This window comes from Anomalospiza imberbis, chromosome 2 (assembly GCF_031753505.1).
Source record: "Anomalospiza imberbis isolate Cuckoo-Finch-1a 21T00152 chromosome 2, ASM3175350v1, whole genome shotgun sequence".
NCBI classification, from domain to species: domain Eukaryota; kingdom Metazoa; phylum Chordata; class Aves; order Passeriformes; family Viduidae; genus Anomalospiza; species Anomalospiza imberbis.
Genome location: NC_089682.1, coordinates 59742208 through 59762800, shown reverse-complemented (window position 1 = coordinate 59762800; position 20593 = coordinate 59742208). Strand labels below are relative to the sequence as shown.

Genomic DNA, 20593 nt, shown 5'->3' with positions numbered 1-20593 from the left:
CACACACGCCCATTCACTGCATTGTTTCGAATTGTCTCCTTCAAACTCTTCTCTACTACCCAACTGACAAGGAATTAAAACACAGTAAGGTAATGAGCAGGTTCTTTTGGCATACTGAAACCATTTGCAGCTAGATCACTTTCTGTACTGTCTGACATTATTTCTAACCATCTGTCCTTTCTTTTGTCCTGCAAGTTTCCTACAAAAACTTCTCCTGGACAATTATCATCTTTCTGATTTTAGCATAACAAGCTACTGCCCCATAAGAAGACAGTTCCTATATGACACAGCATTATAAATAAAATTACAACCTTTCAACTACCAAAGCTGTATGGATACAGAAAAGGACCAAAAGCAGCATTGCCCACAAATAGGATCCAGCAGGACTACTGTTTCAAATGGCAGCAATTCACTCAAAGGAAAGGGAAACAGGAAAAAAACAAGACTAGAAACACTGTAGCAGACTAGCACTAACATTTACAAGACCACTAAACTTACCTGAAATCCTGGACAACTCCTAAGAAAGTAACGTAACTGCAGAAGATGGGAAACCAACTGTCATGGAAAGTACACACGTGACTAGGAAACATCTCTTGATGTACATGTGGGAAGAATAAGGGCTTTGGGATTTTCTTTTATTTTCAATAGGAGTCGTTAGATGTATACAGAGGAACTGAACCTAGACACATGTATTCAGAAACACCTGCTTTGTACAAGCATTTCCTACCTCAGTAACATACCTTTCAAAATATAGTGTAATTATGACTTAGGTGCCAGGATTAAAAGTGCCAACAAGTTGAGGTAATAGAGCCAAAGAATAGATACAAATAGATACAAAGGAAGCAAACAGTTGCAAATACAAGACATCCATTAACACTAAAGCTGCAGTCACACTGTATTTGCCACTAACTGCCTGAAGAAGTAACACCACATCCACATTAGAAGTCTGCTTTTTTAGCTCCTTCCTCTTATCTGAAAACACCTTTTGCTTTAAAAAAATAAATGCAGCAAATTCCACCCAAGTGATTCTGTTCAGGCAGTTTCATGGCATATACAAAATACACGTCTTTTGGATAATATATTAGAAGTTACATTATTTTCTTAGTGGTTTTAGATCACAGAATAGAATTGCAGAATCACATAATAGTTGGAAGGGACCTTTAAAGGCCATCTAGTCCAACCCCCCACCATGGGCAGAGACACTTTCACCTTCCACCCAACCAGGGTATTCAGAGCCCCATCCAATTTGGCCTTCAACATTTCCAGGGATGGGGCATCCACAACTTCTCTGGGCAACTTGTGGTAAAGAACTGAAGCCAGTGCTATGAATCTCAACCTCTTCAATACCTTCAACACCTTGTTGAAGTTGATTGTTTAGTTGTTTCTTCTAATATCAGTGTGGATTCCATAGAATATTTTACTTATTGCTTACTTAAGACATTGATAGTATCTTAAAAGTAACAATTTCTACCATTTAAGTGACAACATTATTATGAAAATCAATAACAGAGTAAGTTTTTATTTAAATATTAGTTAACCAGCTTGCATTGGTACTTCCGCATCAAAATTTTGCTAAGAAAAATCCTGGCCACAATCAAATATAAACATAACTAAGGATGGGGTGAGCAGCATTCATTTCTTGCAGGAAAAAAAACCAAAAAACTTGCCAAGACAAAATTTGATTTTTCACTTTTGCTATGGCAAGACAGCACTGAATACAACCAAAGTCAGCATCTTCCTACAATTACACTGGGGAAAAACTGCAAATTAGCATGTCACAAAGAACAGTCACACACTCCTCCAGACTTTGCTGCTTGGGAGAACACAGAGAGTACACTGGAGTGTTTTAAGCTGACACCCACAGTATTCCCACCTACCAAAAAGCAAAAAGGTACCCTATGAACAGCACAGCCTAAACACTAGGAGGATTATGGAAAGACAAACATGCCTACTAAGAGAATTTTCTTGCTAAAAAAAAAAGGGATCAAATTGCTTGTACCTGCTAGTACTAAAGCCAAGTAGGAGCCCTTCTTGCCAAAGGCAATGTTTATGTCTGCAAGTGAAGTACATTACAAACTTGACAAGAGCAGAAACAAAAATCTGATACTTCTATTGAAGTGTGAATTCATAAAATTCACCACAAACTCTCCAAACTGAGTTTCCCAGATATGTAGGGGAATTATGCCTTTCTTGCAGTCAAAAGGTACAATAAAAACTCTTCCCAAACTCTGGTCTGTGGGCCACATTTGAAAACCCAGTTCAAGACATTCTTGTTCTTCAGAATGGTGTCTAGACTCTGTGCTGCAGAGAGCCTGGGAAACCCAAGGGGGAAGAACTTAGGAAACAGATCTCTCTCAATATACAAGGATAAGCAAAAGCCACCACAGATGGCAATGGCACTGCTGGGTCTGGACTTTGCTGACAGCCACCATCAGGCAAAACACACTCAGAAAAGCAGGGAATAAAGGAAGCCCAGATGGTTTGCCAACCTGTCCCAGCAGGCAGGGAAGCCAAGTAATAGTGAGGCATATGCAAAGGAGAAAGATCATGAGTGAACTTGAGAACCATGTGCAGGAGAACACCATGTGATGGTGATAACATAGCTGAGGAGTACAGGCAAAAAATAGAGGGAGATAGAGGAAAAAAGGGAGAAAATACCCCAGGGGCAAGCAATAATTTTTATCTAGTACATATACTGCATTTAGGACAGCTAAATATATTACTCCACCCATGTAAGCAATTGTTAAAGCTGCAACATAACTAGATAATCAAAAGTCATTCAATTTTAAATTAATGTGTTCCTCTACCAAGATAAACAAAACCCACTAAAATCAGATTTCTATATCTTAAATAACAAAAATACCTTGAAAGAATTACTCCCCAAACTAGTTCTGCTGTATAGGCAATTTATACAAAATAATCAGACTCAGAATAAGGAGATTTCCAAGTTTAATTCTAACAAAGGCATATCAAGCAACATGCCCCAAGACTGAATTACCCTGACTTCAGTGAAGTCAAGCCATAACAAGTTTTCATTCCAGTTTTAGCAGTAACACTTTTCAAGTGTTTCAAATAAGCTTTTTTTTTCCCTACAATGTATCACAGCACACTCAAAAACTGTCACTTGTCTTATTAAAGTAGCTAATCAAAGAGATTAAACTGAAGGAGTCAGACCCAGAGAACTGGACAATTAGCCACACGTTTGTTCTTAGCTATTCACCCTACTTCTCTAGCAGACCCTGATACCTAATAATGCAAGGGATGTCTTGTCCTCTCATGAAGCAGATGCCACAAGCTAACAATTCAGACTAGATGAAGATGCTCACCTCTGCAGCTGCTTTACAAGTAGATCAGATGTTCCAGCTTGGGGCACAAGGCCAGAAGGAATTGAAGACAATTGATAACAAACAACAACAGCTTCTGCTGTCCCAGTCAGATCTGTCACGACATGACTGCCTAGCTTTGAGTAATAGTTACTACAGAAAATTTAGCTGGCACAAAAAACATCTCCAACTACGTTCCAATGACTTCCTTTCCACTTACTATTTTGAATAATCATTTAAATTACAGCAGTGACTCAGCCTCCAATTCAAAGGATACTCAAGATTATTTTGAAGATTGGTAAGAAAGATGAAATAAATAACTTCCAAACAGAACTGCACTAGAGACAACACGGTGGAAATTTAAGACTTTCTGAACAAAAACTTCCTTTGATTAAAAAAAAAAGTCTTCTCCAAAAGTAATTATTACTTGAATTATTTAAATCCCAGAGTGCCCAGTATTTTTCTGCATATATTTGGAACAAATGTGTGACTGCTGAAGGAACTGCCTCCTACACACCTACTCACTCACATCTTGCTTTCATGCAGAAACTTAACAATAGTGAAAAAATACTATTTTTTCTCATCAACTTCTGCTTTAATAACATATTTCAGCTTCAAAATATAAGTCTATTGCAAGTAAATCAGGAGACAATTTGTGGTTTGTAATAAGAGCTATTCTCAGTTTAGTAATGTTCTTGCATAAGATACTATATATATACACATTAACTGACTAAAGACCCAAAGTAAATCATTACCATCAATAACAAAACATTTTCTGAGACCAGACTTCTCTCCAAGGCAAGCAACAAACACTACTGAGATTTTACTTCTCTGCTAACAATTTGATCCACAAATATACACCATTAAATGCTCTCCACTAAAATTACCCTTCATTTATGTGCACAACACAGCTAAATCTGAGAAATATCCCATAATGGATATCTAGCCTACAGTAGTCTGGCTGTTGACAGTGAGAAGATGAATGCTGACATGAGGCTACAGTTCAGACCCTTAAATTAAATGTTATTTATTTTATAATCTCTACATTCACTGTTCTAACATTTCAAAGCAGAAATGAGGTCTGACCTGCAGTTCTGTTTGGCAAAATAAAACTTTTCTAAAACATCTGACTGACTGATGGCAATGGGAAAATCCACATCGTCCCTTGAAGTCACTAAGATCCACCAAAGCAACAAGATGGCAATCCATGTATGCCAGAGAAAGCTCAATCAAGACAGAAAGTGTGACTCACTATATAAGAGGACAAAGATAAGAAAAACACCGTAACTACACAGAACAGTTACAGAAAACCTCACTGTTCCAAATCCAAACCTTTTCAAAGCATTTAATGTTAACAAATAAACTCAACCCACTTTGACTTCAGTAAAAATGGCACATCATGACTGTAGTAGTACAGGAACCCTAAGAATATGTCACTAAAGGATACAAAAAGTCAAAGTGCCCTTACAACAACTGCATTCAAGTCCTGCTCTGCTGTTTCATATCATTGTGTAAAAGCAAAATCTCCCCATTAAGAGATGGGAGATTCAGCAGAAAATAAGCCCCCATGCATTCTAGCTGCTCCTCAGGTATCACAGGGCTGGTGGTGGCTGGCCTTAAATTCTGAGTGATAGCCAAATTGGCAATCTGACCAGCTCCTGGAGCTGGAGTGAGCTTGGCCTCCTTATCCTGAAGCAAGAAAGAGAAGAGTTGGTGGAAATGAACCAAATTTCTCCCTCAGCTCCCACCAACTCCAGCTGCTTCTCTCTTTCCCCACAAGGAGGCATGGAAGATACATGGGTAATAGGTGGAAAGGAATCTCAGCACCAAGACACACCACAAACCTCACTGCGGGACAGACTACCCTCATGGCAGGTCCTGGTTCTCCAGCAAGAGATAGGATCCTAGCCTATCCACAGCCTCTGAAATCTTGAATGCAACTCAATCATAAGATTCAAGTGGCTCACCTCTGTATTGCTCATTTCTGTGCCTGTAAGACAGCACAGACACAACTTAAAAAAAACCCAGTGAATTTCAATACAAAGTTTGAAGTAAAGAAAGAACCATTGTGATCAATCTTCCACTAGACAGGAGATCATAATAACGCTGGTAATGGCAATACTTGTTTTCCAAAGTTCATAATTTGAGATATACACAATATACGACCCATTTATCAGGCTCACTATACAGTCAGCATCTGCTCTCCTTTTGCAAAAGAAACTTTCACATTGTGTGTGAAGAAGTATCTTATACTATTTTTTCCCTATTGTCCAATTTCAAATTATACTTTCTGAAAGAATGGCTATAACCACCTATTGCTGTAAGGGTGGCATTACTTTTACTTCCATGTAGCCTTCTACGGTGAGCATGTGCAGCAGAGTGAGACATCACAGGGGTAACCCCCATGCACCTCAGACCCCAAAACACAAGACAAAAGCCATCACTACATGAAATATTTAAACTGAGATGGTGATAAATTTTGATTTCTGAGTGGTTTAGGCTTTGACTCCTATCAAAAAGACATTTCCTCCCACCTGCTAATGAAGAAAGGCAGGTACACAGGGCAGCCAGTTTCCCTGCCAAAATTCAGAGTTTAGCACTTCCTCCACTATCAACCTTGTTAAAATGTCAAAGCCATTTTGTCCTATCATAGTTATTTAGTAAGAGTTGATTAAAAACAAGATAAGGAAGTTTTAAAATTTTATCTAAATTTGATGTGGAAAACTCCTTTGGTTTATTGCACTTTCAAAATGGCATGGCCTAAAACGCCTGCCTTTGTTAATGGCTTTTAACTGTTAGGGCACTAATGAAAACTTACAGACACAAGTGAAACACACACAAAGTACAATATTTGAATCATGTAAGAAAAGAGAATAAGATAAAGACAGATACAAGGTACACACAAGAAATCAAGGTTTAGCAAAAAAGAGGAGCAGAATAGAGGCCAGAGGAGGAAGTTCATAACCTGCATTAGGTGGAAGATAAGAAAGCCAAGCGAATTTGTGAAATTGAAATTAATTTTGTGAAGAGAATAACATCTTTCACTCAAACTCAGGAAAAATCATGAACTTTCATTGAACACGCTTCAAAAAAGGTTCTCCCCTAGTTTGCCCATGCTGGGAAACAGCGAAAATCCATCTAGAAGTGTACATACTCGAGACAGTAAGATGTCTTCTACTTTTACCTTGCTTCACCACTTTGTTCCACTCTTGCAAATACAGCCTGAACCGTGATACTGAAGAAGTTACACATCTCTGTATTCATCCTCTGATACACAGGAGAGCAGACACATGACACATATTTTGAGAAACCTCTTCTAAACATGAGTTTTCTATGAAAAAGTTGGGGTTTTTTTAATCCTTACAGAAATGCATTTAGAAGATGCAATTTTTAGGACTCCCTTAAAGTGAGTGCCTGAGCTCACACTAAGAAACCCGCACAAATTAGCCAAGTCTCAAGTTCTGAACAATCAAAGGGCTCCACATATTCAGGCTCCACTGAAAAAATGATCATGAAGAAATGTGGTCATAATCATATATTTTATTCTTAGACCTCTTAGAGGGAATATTACTGTAAAATGAACAGGAGACTAGCTCCAGAAACAATATTGTAATTTCTCTTTATATTAGAATTTAATATTTATATATTCCACACTACACAGATCATTATTCTGAAGCTACTCAACATCTGTTCCTAATCCCACTTAAAATAACCTCACAAAATAAAGGATTTGCAGCTTACCTTCCCTAATTCTCTCAGGAAGAAGCACATTTGTTTTTGTGCTTGGGCTTTGGTGCTTGTTCTTGACAGGTGAGGAAAGCATTATTCATATTCTCGTCACCAGAGAGGAGTGTGCCTGTTTTGTAAACTTATTTGCACATTTCTTCAATAATAATGCAAGATGTATTCATCTGGGAAACTACCAAGACTATGGTTGAAAGAGAAGTCAAATAGCAGAAACATTATTAGAAAAATAAACAGTAGATGCCAGTGGCCCAAGAGATGAAAAAGCTTAACTAAATGTGAACAGTTAAGATCTTGATGAAAAACAAAACAAAAACCAAAACAAAATGATGATGCAGAAAAAACCGCAAAGCACTCTTTGCACCTAACATCAGTGAAGGTTAATGTAATACTTTTCAGCCACAGCTTCAATAACACACAATTCATCTTTAAGGGACCTAGAAGCAAACCAGCAGCTAGCTGCATAGGGGGAACATATTCCTTCCCCCCCTCCACGGGGATACAGTCCTGTACAACAGAGATACAGGCTGCCACTTGGGGATCTCCAGCTCCTGTATACACATATACATAGAGATGCTGTGGAGATGTCCTCATGAAATCTACCAGTGACAAATGTGTAAAATGTGGCTTTTAGATGAGGGGTGTAACACAAGAGGAAACCAACTGAGCTGTAAGGTGAAACCCAGAGCAGGCAGGCAGGGTCTGCCAGCACCAACAGCAACTGTGTGAAGTCATGGCAAGATGAGTGAGCAACTGACTTAAGGGACCATGTGAATGCCAGGACCACCAATACACGACCAAGCTGTGGCAGATCAGTTTTGGGGAAGTTCACAACAAAACCTGGAAGACCACCTATTTGCAGAACCAAATGAAATAATCAAAAGGAGAAGAACCTTTGCTTCTTGCCCAAGGCAGAGAAGTGACACATGTAGGTGGTGGGCAAGACGATGACACTTAACCTCACATTACCAGCTTGGATACCTTCCACCTATCCCCAGACAGGCAGTGCACAGAGATATGACTTCTCTTGTGTTGCCACAAACACAGGTGGCAGTTCTGCTGCAATTCATCAATAAGCCAGTGTGGTTTGTGCTTGTACAATTGTTTCTGCTGCTTATTAGCTCTGATACTGCTTGCACGCCATCACTAATGCCACAGTTAACGACAGCTGGAACATTGTTTCACAGTAATAAAGGAAGGTATAACTCAGTGCTGGTTGTCATCCAACTGCACCACTGATCTTCATGCAGACCAATGCTTAAGTCCCAGAGCCACAGATGTTCTGTGGCACAAGTCAATGCACCAGCCTCTGGAGTACACACAACTTTTGGATTTTCACACTCCGTGTTAATGATGCTGCAACACATTTTTTGAATTCTGCAAACCGTCCCTGCCCACCTTCACACACTGTTGGAGCGAAAACCTATGCAGCCAGGATATTTACTTGTGATGTGAAAGAGTAAAATTAAAGGTCCTTCCAAAACAGCCTGAAGAAGAGATAGAACATGGCTCAATCGCTTCCTTGTGTCTTAAAAACTATCAGATTACGCATTTCCAAAAAACTTGCAATACAAAGTTGAGGAACTTTGAATTACCACTCACTCCAATGCAATACCATGCAGCTTTTCTGCAGCTCTTCAAATGAACAGATTTCAAAACACATTTGTGAAGGATGCTGGTATTATTATTTTTCATCATTACAACAAGATCCTAGTCTAAGTTGACAGTAATGAAGAGGGGCTGCCTCTCCAGAACTCCAAGGCTGTGGTGCTTGGAGATCTTCCATTCCTTCCAGCCATGTTAATTCCTCTCTGCTCCTAGACACACATTATTATCCTGTGCTAGCTCTGACAACAGGCAAGTCCTTCTGACAACCAGTCCAGCTCACTAACCTAGCAGATAATCAATCCAGCAAAAAGACAAGTGATGTTTTCTCTCGGCCACTCGGTGTTAGGCTGGTTTAGGCTCCTGTGAAAATTAAGCCTATGTCACACTTACAAGCCTGGGACTGCAGATGTTCTTCACCTTAGCCAAGGCTTTTGAAATCCCAGAGACTGCCATCATAAACTCTAAAATTCCATAGCAAAACACCGTTCTGCACCTCAGTGATTTCACAGCCAGAGATTAATTATACAAAGCCTTCAAGAGACCCTGGCATAAGGCATATTTCCAACACTACCACAGCTGTGCCTCTAGCATTTTGCACAGCTGCACATAACACAGCTGGCCTGAATGACAAAAAAGAGTGAAATTCATAATTTCGGCACAAATCATTATATACCTTTAGCCTTTCTTTATATTCATTTTTGTAGTTCTGTAAATTTTGAATTTGGTAGGCACCACTAAACCAACTGATATGACTTACAAAGTAACAAAAGCAAAAAACATTATTCACTTGCTCCTACATTAGCTTAAATAACTTTTAATGTATTTTCTACTAAAAAAAAATTCAGTCTTGATTTGAAGAGAAAGAGAAATGTATATGCTACTTCCTAAGTGGTTTAACAACATCATTTCACCAAATTTCTTCCAGGAGCATAGGCAAGCTCTCTCATCTCAGTCAAGATAGAAGAATTGTCTCTAATGCAACACAGTGAAAATTACTTTAATTAAAGACACTTTTCTCCCTGAATTCACTACCCAATCTAGCTCACTACACAACCACTCGAGTGGGTGTACTATTATCCTACATTTTGGCAGAGCCAAAGACAGCACTGTACAGCAGCCACTCATTGTTACGTCTCTGAAGTAGGAAAGTTTGGGATTTTCCTTTTTTGGAAGATGGGGAAGAGGAAGAAGAGGGACTAGTTAAAGTATATCCTCTTGTCAATTTTCCTTCAATCCCTAAAATCCCTATCTTAACAAGTACTCTCTGTTCAACAAGATGTTTTGGACTTCAAAGTCCAAAGGACCAATGTCTCCTACAGCTCAGATCTGACATCTTCCCTTGTATGCCACATCTCCCAGCACATATGTGGGTTTATGCCACTCATACACCCCACTACACACCAAAATTGCAGAGATCCTATGTACACCTAATTCAGACAGACTTTTTAGAATCAAAACACTGTCAGAAACTGATGAAAAGGAGTATTTTACTTATCTGCTTGTGACAGGATCAGCTCAACTTAATAATCAAGAGGATTTCTTCCACCTCTCCATAGAGAAAGCTGTTAATTAACTAATGAACACAGATTAGCATATCAACGATAAGACTCTTAGGAAGCAAGTTATAGGGAAACCAGCAGTAGGTAGTGCCTGAAGAAGAATAATCCAGATGGAGTTATGGACTAATGAAGCTCCCCAGCAGATGAATGTAGAAGCAAGCACACAGTATTTACATTGATTACTCAGAATAAAATATAAAGATATGCCAATGCAATGGTGACATGTCAAATGGGTGTGAAACATATTGATTCAAAAAGACAAACACTCCCTCTGTGAAACAGTCAGGGGAAATAAACTCTAAGCATGCATAATCCCATTTCTCTAGATTTTAATGTCGTCAAACACGATGTTTACTTTTCAAAGATATCAGAATCTCTATCAGTTCTCACTTCTCTGATCTCAACTCTTCACTTTAGTACAGATAAGCTCCATGCACATTTGTACTTGGCTCCCAGGTATGAGTTTCACTAGCATGGCGCACACTGCATGCACACTTATCTCCTAGGTGGTAATCTGAACTGTGTGCTTGTAACATGCACCAACAATACCAGCTCTTAAACAAAAGAAGAAAAAACTGTACATATATACAATGGACTGTTAAGATACTTAGTACTGCTCCAAAAAATTATCTGGACAGCCTGGGTATGGTTCTCTGAAAACATCACCTTGCTGCTCTGAAGCAAAAAAGTAAGTACAATGTCAAGTATTATTAGGTAAGGAATACAGAAGAATGTCAAAAATTTACAACCATCTAAAATCCTCAAGTACCTACATCACAGATTTCTGGTCAGTTCATTCAAAAACAGCATCATAAATCTAAAAAATTACATTGGGCTGATTTGATGTATGGGGGAACATCCCATATGAAAAACATTACAAGACCCTTCAGTTTAGCTAAGAGATGACTGGAAGATGCAATCAGAGAATTGTACAAAATCACAATGGATACTGTAGAAGAAAAATCAGAACATTTTATAGTTATTTCTCATAATTTAAGAATTACTTAAATTATGAACCAGCAGGCTTCACTCAAAGAACTATACTGTTTTTTTTCCAAAAACACTTGTAAACCCCATTACACTCAGAAAAGCATGTTTTATATATATATATATATATAAAGACTAAATTATATGTAAAAACTAGAAGAAAAAAAAAAAGCATTCCAAAAGCAACTGGACCCATTTGTGGGCAAAAAGCAATGACAACATCTCAAGATTTTGAAATTGCTAATTCAAATAATGTAAAGTGTCCACTAGTAAAAAAATCATCCTTACTTTTCAGACCTCTCTAAATCAGCAGCTACAGGCAACCACTGGCAAAAACCCATCTGAGCAGAAGTTTTCTCTATTCTAGCCATAATATAGCACACATCCTGCTTGTTTCATGGATGACAACTTGGAGGACTTTCACAAATCTTCTCAGCATGGGAATGATTCATTTGTCTGATTTCTTCCAACAGGCAACCTGCCATAACAAAAGCAGAGCTACTCCATCTCTCCTTTTCACCCTTACTATGAGCCATGCTTCACAGTCTGAAAAATTGCCTCACAATGAAGACATATTGCAACAAGAAACTGAACTTCCTTGTGGAATAAGGATTGTCATGGCCTTTGTGGAGAAAAGGCTGGCTGGTTATGTCAAGATGTGAGATAGTGGAGAATTGATGAGGCTGATTCAGTGAAACCACAAGCTAGGCCACTTGCTCATCTTGCACCTGGACTTGAGCAAGGCTTAACAACTGAATGTTGCCCAGGCTGAAGCAGAGACCCCAGAGCCCAGTGTTGTATCAATGAAGTGCAGAAGCACCCATGTCTCTGTGCCAGCCCTCAGCCTCACTGCCCCTTCACTGTGCACAACAAGCCTTGGTTTAGATCTGTTCCTCTGAGGAGACAATGATGGGAGTAAAGACCTGGTGAAGGTCAGATGGCCACCACTGCTGCCTCAGCCGTGTGGAGGAGCACGCTGAAGTACCACACCTCTGTGCTTTTTCAGCCACAAGATAGGTAGCTCAGTTTGAAAGTAACCAAAGACCCTCATTCACCCCTTGTTTATATATTAAAACCCACACCTACCAATATGAAAATAAAACAGATGTTCCCCCACCCTTCAACTATGATGGCAGCAACAGGCAGACAATGATTTTTAACTGCAGTCATTCATCCATTTGTCCAAGAAATACAAATTGATATTTTAAATCCTTCACTATGGAAGGACAAGAACACAACCCCACTCTACAGATAAGTCAATGGGCTTGCTCCTCTCCTCTCCCCAAAGCAGGCACAACTCTGTGGTAAGATTTGCTTCTCTGACTGCATTGGAGCTTACCTGGGAACACTTGTACACAGAGTTATGCACTTATATTTTGTAGGTCCAGTGCAGTTATCAGCAATCTAACAAGAACCTATAATCTGCTGCTTCAACAAAACAGACTATCCATGACTCCACAACCATGAAAGTTCTTATTCAACGTGACCAGACTTTAGTGCCTAAGTGGTTATAAATGAGAAATTAAGCCTATCTGTACCCAGCGCCCCTCATCTCTGAGGACTAGTTAGAAGGCAGGCGGGGTTATTTCCTGACAATCCACAAAAGGTAGGTCAAAAGGTAGGTCAAAAAGAGCCAACCATATAAACTATCTTGGCTGATGGTATAAACAATCTGATCCGACTAACATGCTCCCTTATGCTCTTATTCTGTAAGCTTATTTGAATATCTGAAAGTGAAGCTTCTAGGACCACTGTCATACCACCCAACTTTAGCCTGAAATCTCCCTCAGAATATCAGGATAAATCATGAACTAAGCAGTACTCTGAAAAGGTGGTGATGTGAGAATTCAACACACACCTAACACCCACCCTTTGAAACAGACCACAGTCAGAACATTTACAAACCTTTAAAGAATGGAATTCTTCTGCAAAATCACAAAATCACAAGGTTGGAAGAGACCTTCAAGATCATTGAGTCCGATCCATGCCCTAACACCTCAACTAAACCATGGCACTGAGTGCCACATCCAGTCTTTTTTTAAAACACATCCAGGGATGCTGACTCCACCACCTTCACAGGCAGACAATTCCAGTACTTGATCACTCTTTCTGTAAAAATCTTTTTCCTAATATCCAACATATATTTCCCTTGGTACAGCTTAAGGCTGTGTCCTCTCATTCTGTCAGTTGCTGCCTTTGCTCAAATGTTCTTTGAGCTTTCCAAGAGCCACACCACATAGAATAGCCTAACACGGACCTCTGGACCTACTTCAGTCAACCCCCTGCCCAAAAAATAACTTGTTTCAAAGTTAGATCAGGTTGTTCAGGGACTTGTTCAGTCAAGTATTAAATATCTCCAAAGACAGGAGATCCCACAGCCTCCCTACACAGCCTGCTCCACTGCCTTCACCAATCACACTTACTGTGTTTTTTTGTCTTCTCTCCAGCTGGAATGTTCCCTTCTGAAACTTGTAGCCTCTTCTCTTTTCAGTGTGCAGCTCTAAGTGAAGTCTGGCATTTCATATCAGGAGTTGGAGTTAGCAAGTAAATTGTACAGTGAAGGTATATTATACACTTGAGCCAACCTGACAACTCACAACTAGCAGGGGCAGACCAGCTCTGTATGTGTCCAACAATCTAATTTCAGTGCCCCTGTGCTAGCTCTGCAACCTAAATGGCTGCACAGATAGCCAATACATCTTGCTAACATGACAGAAATCCATTCCCTTGTTTAATTCCTATGTCATCTCAGCAATATTAATATCTTCTGCACAGGGTCACAAGGGAGAAAGCAGAGATGCAGGTAAGAACAGAGCACCTCTTTTTGGAGGGAGGTGGGGTGAATAAGCAATAACCTGTGAATTTACATTTAAGTGTCAGAGAATATGCTAGAAAATTTCAACCTGCTTTAATAAACTCTCAGCAATAACTAGGCAGTGTTAGGCATGTTTCCTACTTCATCCTCTCACTTCTGGGATGAAATTTACATTTCTTTCCTTAATAATACAACCAATGTCTTCTCTAATCCATGAAGACCGCTATTAAAACAGTGCTTAACTGGTACTAATTATATTTGGCATGAATTACCACCAGAGCTAAACAGAACATAATAGATAGGAGATACATGGTCAGGAGACACCATGCCAGTAGGAAATAGAGGAGGAGTAGATTAAATCAGGTCATACAGATGTTGGTGTATGGTCTTTACCAAGCCAAAGTCACACAGTCCAAATGTGGATACCAGCCTGTGGCACTGAGAAACTTAACAGCAAAGCATTAATGAGGATCTTCAGGTGAACACCATGCACCTTTACTAGAAAGGAAGTACATACTCAATTTTTATACCGCAAATACTTTTACACATATTAAAGAAAATAGTCATAGCACCAGCCTTCAAAATCACATTTGGCAGCTAATGACAAGGTAAGTTTCATCTTTTATAATAATTTGTCAATTTATACCAAATTCCAATCCTTTCTCAAATTAGGCCTTTTGAATGTGGGCTACCTAGAACCTGTTGAAAGGCATTACTGGTAACAAGGGAAAAGCATTTCCATGCAGCTGTAGAAGAGCTTGGTGAGAGAAAAGACTGAACATTTCCAGTTTTTAAACATGGCACCCCATGGTTTATAAAGTCCATAAAGATCAGCAATTTAGGTGATCAGGACTTGGGCATTCTTTATCTGACATCTAACAAGTAATTTTTCAAAGGAAAAGTCAACTAACCCACAGCAATGAAAAAAAATTAAGAAAATACTTCTCAAAGATTTAGAGAGCTCACAGTAATCCATGCTTATCCTCAAGGAAAGTTAATTAAACACATTCAGGTCTTTTTATTAGCATGCCATTATTTTCCTCAAGGCTTAGTATTTCAATTTGAAATCAAGGCAAGTATCAAGTAAACCACCACCACTCCCTGCTCTGTATTTTGAAACGCTGAAAAACCTTTTATGCATCCCTAGCCATCCATATTTTGCAAGGATTGCCACTGTCACAACTGCGACAGACTGTCACAAGAAAACCTTGCTGAATCCCTCCACAGCTCCCTGCCCAGTTAAAACCTTCTGCCATCTATTGTCAGACCATTCACAGCTCTGCCCTTTCCCATTGCTTCAGGTAGGGCTGCACTGCAAGTGGCTGACTCATGACCTTCAACACTAGCAACAGGTTTATCACTCTTCACCCCATAAGTCCTCAGATTTTTACATAAATACCTTTCTAAGTGATCCCAGCAGGTTGCTTGATCAGTTCACCCCTCCCATCTGCCACACAGATAACTTCCTGCTCTCATTCCTAAGAGGACCTTTAACCAAACAGTGCAGCCCTCTGGCTAAATGATATTCAGATCATCACTGTACAGGTGCAGTCCTAAAACACAGTTAGGCCCCTATTTTTGTACAGTTGCTAGCAAGACAGAACAGGAGCAGAACTCATAACTCTTTCGGTCTCTGAGGTCTCATGTCCACCTGAAGCACCTGCTGAGCTGCACTCCTCTCCTGCGTCCCTTCAAAGACCTGATGATTTCTGAGAAGGAACACAGGGCAAAAACCCTAAACAGTTCTCACAGCTCTTCCACAGCCTACCCTGCTTAAAGTCTGATTCTGAGTCCTCGCCCTTACAGATAGCCTTAGTGAATATCTCTGTTTCATGCAGCTTCCTCAGTAAGAGCCATCTAACTAGTTCTTCTCAGGTTAGTGCTATGAGACTTCCAAGATCAGCTGTGGAAAAGAAATAAAAGAAGAAAAAGCTAAATACCACAAGTCCAGTTTCATACTGTCAGAGGCTGTAGGGAGGAAGGTAGAAATTCAAAAAGGATCCTACCATCCATGTGCTTGAAGACCCAAGATGTATTTTTATCAGCAAGTTCAGCAACTATTCTTCAACAGAAGCACAAACATTACCATAAGAGACCTGCACCTTTTAATTGTATTAAGGCTTTTATTTAATTCAACTCCACAGTAAGTTGCTTTTCCCTCTCTGTGCTAGCAGGCTATGCTAGAGAAACAATGTCCACAAGAAGTTACATTTAGTCTTCAAGCACAGATGCAAGACTTTGGAGATGCCACTGCAGGTGCTATCGGTTTGATACTGAAAACTACATAACTACCAGCTTCCTTCTACACCCCTGTTCTGTTACACAGTAATACTTACTACTGATTTTCCTTACTAAGTCAAACTCTCCTGGTAATTACTGCATTTGTGTTATTTTTAAAACGGAGATACACAGACCTTACCAAGAATGTCTAACAATCTACACAGACATGTTTTGTAAAGCATGCACGAGTCAAAAGCAGCTCAAAGCGTGAAACCCATCACTAGTGGCATACTTTTTGAAGTATTTTTCTAAAAGGACTAGAGCTTGCTGCCAAGCTACTTATCTTTACTGTGCTGCTTGGAAACACAGTCAGTGTATTTCAGGCCTTTACTTGACAAGGACTAACACGCATATTTTGATGGGACACCCATGAGTAAAGCTGATCACCTCTCACTTTACAGTCGAGCTACTTCAGCAAGACATTAAAACACAATTGTTCAGGCTCTGGCAATTGATGAATTATTGATAACAGAAAAGCTTTGCTAGTATTTCTTTGGTTCTTTTGAAATCCCATTAATAGCAACACCTTACAAACTTTATTTCTGCCAGAATCACTTTTTGGTAAGATAAATTCTGTGGGGAAGGCTTTCAGCTAGACATGTACAGAAGATCTGCAATAAAGACCTGTAAACTATACCAGCCAACACAGAGCTTTTCATTCAAACCAGTCTTTTACAAGGGTGCAAACCTAGGATGTTTTAACACCAATGGTCACTACTGGCATCCAGCTCCATCGCATTTCTGATCTTTGCCATATGGGCTTTCTTTTCCACGTAGTTATGAAAAAAAGATAACACACAGACATCAGGGACAGTTAATTGATAATTAAACAGATCGAGTGCGAAGCACCACTAATGGCTTTGCTTCAACGCGGCAGCACCGTGAGCCTCTGGCTCCTCGGTGCCCCTCCGCTTAAAGGAAAACTCTGGAACCGGATCGCGCCACTCCCGAGGCCGCTTCCACGCTGCCCAGGGTGCCTCGCCGTTCCCGCTGGGCTGGGGACGGGCGCGACCTCCCGCCGTGCCGCCGCGGGAGGTGCCCCGGGCCCCGCTCGAGAGGGAGAGGGAGTGAGTCGCCAGTTGCTCACGGGCAACTTCGGCGAGGGTCTGGGCGGCGGACGGCGGCGGTGCGGGGGCTCGGGGACGGGCAGCCCGCAGGCGGGGCGGGCAGCGCGGGGCGCGGGCAGCCGGCAGAGCCTGCCTGGGGCGACGGGGAGCGGGCGGCACATGGAGGAGCGGCGCGGCGTGCGCGGCGGGGCCGGCCCCGGCTGCGGGGCCACAGGGACGAGCAGGCGCGGCGGCGGAGGGACAGAAGGGAGGGAAGGAGCCCGCTCGAAAGAGGAGCGGGACGGAGCGGCGGAGTCGGCGCGTCCCGGCGGGCTGCGCCCCGAGCCCCGCGCCCGAGGGGCGAGGGCAGCGGGAACGGAGGCGGGGAGGGGAGGGGAGAGGGGTCCGGCGCGGGCGCCCCTTCGGGGGCGAGGCGGCGCTCCGGACGCGGCGGTGCCGCCGCCCGCCTCACCATGAGCACTTTGGCCGCGTTCTCCAGCTGGGCGATCACCTCGGGGGCGCCCCCCGCCGCTGCGGCCGCCGCCGCCATCATGGTCTCTCTTCAATGACGCGCCATGCGCTGCATTCTGGGGCGAGGCGGCCGCGCGGCCAATCCCGGCCCGGCCCGGCCCCGCCGCGGAAGCGAAGCGGCGGCGCCGCCGCAGCACCGCGAGCGCCGGGCGGGGACAGCGCCCGCCCCGCGCGCCTCCCTCCGCCCGCCCGCCCGGCCCCTCAGGCCCCGCCCGGCCGCCTCCGGGGCGGGCCCGGCCCGCAGCACGCGGCGGGACCTCCCGAGCCGCGGGGCGGGGCCGCCGCCGCTCCCCGCCGGGCACGGGTCGCCGCACTTGGCCGGCCCGCAGTTTGGAAGGGGTGGAAGGGGCCGCTGGAGATCACCCGGTTCAACCCCCCGGCCAAGCCAGGGTCAGCTAGAGCAGGTTGCAGAGGAACGCGTCCAGGTGGGTTTGGAATGTCTCCAGAGAGGGAGGCTCCACAACCACCCTGGGCAGCCGGTTCCAGTGCTCTGCCACCCTCCATGGAAAGAAGTTCTTGCTCGTGTTGAGGTGGAACTCGTTGTGTTCAAGTGTGGCCATTGCTCCTCGTCCTGTCGCTGGGCACCACTGAAAAAAGCCTGGCACCATCCTCTTGACACTCTCCCTGGAGACTTTCATGCTCTTCCTTCTGCGTCCCAATGAGCTCAGGTGCCAGCGCTGGTTGCTGGCAGTCTCTTGTGCATTGCAGTGCTTGCAGATCTGTGGTGAGATGAGAAGCTGAGTTTATAAAATATAGCTTACAAAGTGGTGGGGAGGGGAGAGGGTGGTCAGAGTCCTTACAAATGAACTGGTTTACAGCAGACAAAAAACCAAACCAAACAAAAAAACAAAACAAAACAAAAAAAAAACCACCCAAATGAAAACAACGACAAAAAACCCCAACAATGTTTAAAACTGTTCTAAAATGAAGTTTTTCCCACATAAATCCACCTGGAGCTCCTTTCATGTTATTGGTTGTGAGTCACAAGACAATGTCAACTCTAAAAGCTATGCTGAAGAGAGAGCACTTGTGCACCCACAGGAGCAAAAGGACTCTTAGATTATGCCTTCACTGGCATTTCATTCTGGTTAAAGATTTGGCCTATTAAACAAATCTGATGCTGATGCTTTCCACTTCAGTTTGCACACTGGAGCAGACTTGAGCTTTGATACCTTCAGATGAAGCCAAAATGGAAGATCTGCAATTGCCAAGGAGTGTTCAGTGCATAGGTCCAGGCCAGATCCTCTTCAGAGCACATCCCTCACAGTGCAGAGCACTGAGCACCATCAGCTGTTGTGTTCCCCTGAGCCCACTGGACCACTCTGCTCTTAACAGAGTCAGGTGTTTCCAGCCACAGTTCTCTCAGCCTTGGGGAGGCATTATCTGACCTCAAGTGCTGAATTAATGCAAGGTTTGGAGCTTATCAGCTAACTGAGCCGGCTGATAGCAGTGTTCAATGCTTGTAGACTGTTCACATAATCTGTCAATGGACAAAGTTTCCATGCATATGATACAATGTAATAGCCAAAGTGGAAGAAGGAATCAAGGAAACGAATGACAACAAGAAATTCATCTTTCCCATTCCAAAGACAAATGCAAGTATTTTTCTCCTAAGAAATGACAGCTTTCAATGCTGAAGAGGGCAGTGCTTATTACTAGAGAAGTTTAAAAGTAGCAATAGAACCATGTAAATTATTGATTTTGGGGTTTACCTAGGAGGTAGAACTAGAACATGCATTTCATGGTAATATTCGTCTTCAAAGCTGAAGAATGTGGGGAGATCAGCAGGGCTGCAGTGAAAGGAGGGCTCAATATACAGAAAATTGAACAACAGTCAGAGATGGAGCAGTTTGAAGGTAGTGAGAGTGTGACAACACACTTAAATCCTGGAGTGTGTTTATTGGGCAAACAGCACAATGTACAATAAGTGTCACTCTAAAGAGCAGAAACCAGAGCTAAAGACTTAGAAGTTTGTATACAAAGAGGCAAAATGTAAAAAAAAAAAATCCCTGAAAGGTATGAAAAAAAAACTATTTTAAAGAATTCTCAGTTCAGTAAAGGACTACTTCAGTTGAGTACTTCTGTACTTGTAACTTGTAATCAAAATCAGATCCTTCAACAACTTTTTCAGCATGCTCAAAGGTCCTTCATTCTGTGGCCTTGTGTGTTTATCAGCACACTTGAATAGTCATGAAAGCAATAGCAATAGAATAGTATTCTTCAGGTTGGGAGGACGCAAGAGGTCTCTACACACACCTTCTGTTTCTTCAGCCTTCTGATCAAGTTGCTTAAGGCTTTATTCAGCAGGGTCTTGAAAACCTCCAAGAATGGAGAGAGCACCACTCTCTGGGCAACCGTGTCAATGCTTGATAGGTGTCACAGTGACCTCTTTTCCCCCTTAAATCAGAATATCCTCATGTGTCTGTTACTTCTCACCCTGCTGCTGTGCACCGCAGTAGAGACTGTTGAAGCATTTTCTTGACAATCTCAGGTACTGGAAGAAAACTCTTGGGTTCCCTTTCATGCTTTCTGACTGAATGCAATTCCCTCAGCCTTTCCTCACAGGTGCTCCCACCCCCACGCCAACTTGACTGCCCTCAGCTGTACTCACTGTAATTTGTCAACTTCTTTCTCATAGTGCAGGCCCTAGAGTGCAATGTAGTTTTCCAGACGTGATGTAACAAGTGCTGAGTAAAAAGG

At 42.1% G+C, this 20593-nt stretch overlaps 1 protein-coding gene across 1 annotated transcript in view; it reads right to left on the bottom strand.

Annotated features, from left to right (window-relative positions):
• XPO4 (exportin 4) overlaps window positions 1–18055 on the bottom strand; it is a 76738-nt gene extending 58683 nt beyond the window's left edge. Inside the window, exon 1 of the mRNA XM_068181300.1 lies at window positions 17835–18055. Coding sequence (XP_068037401.1) covers window positions 17835–17915 — 81 coding nt within the window. The 5' untranslated portion in view covers window positions 17916–18055. The remainder of the gene's footprint in view (window positions 1–17834) is intronic.
• Window positions 18056–20593: the final 2538 nt, after the last annotated feature.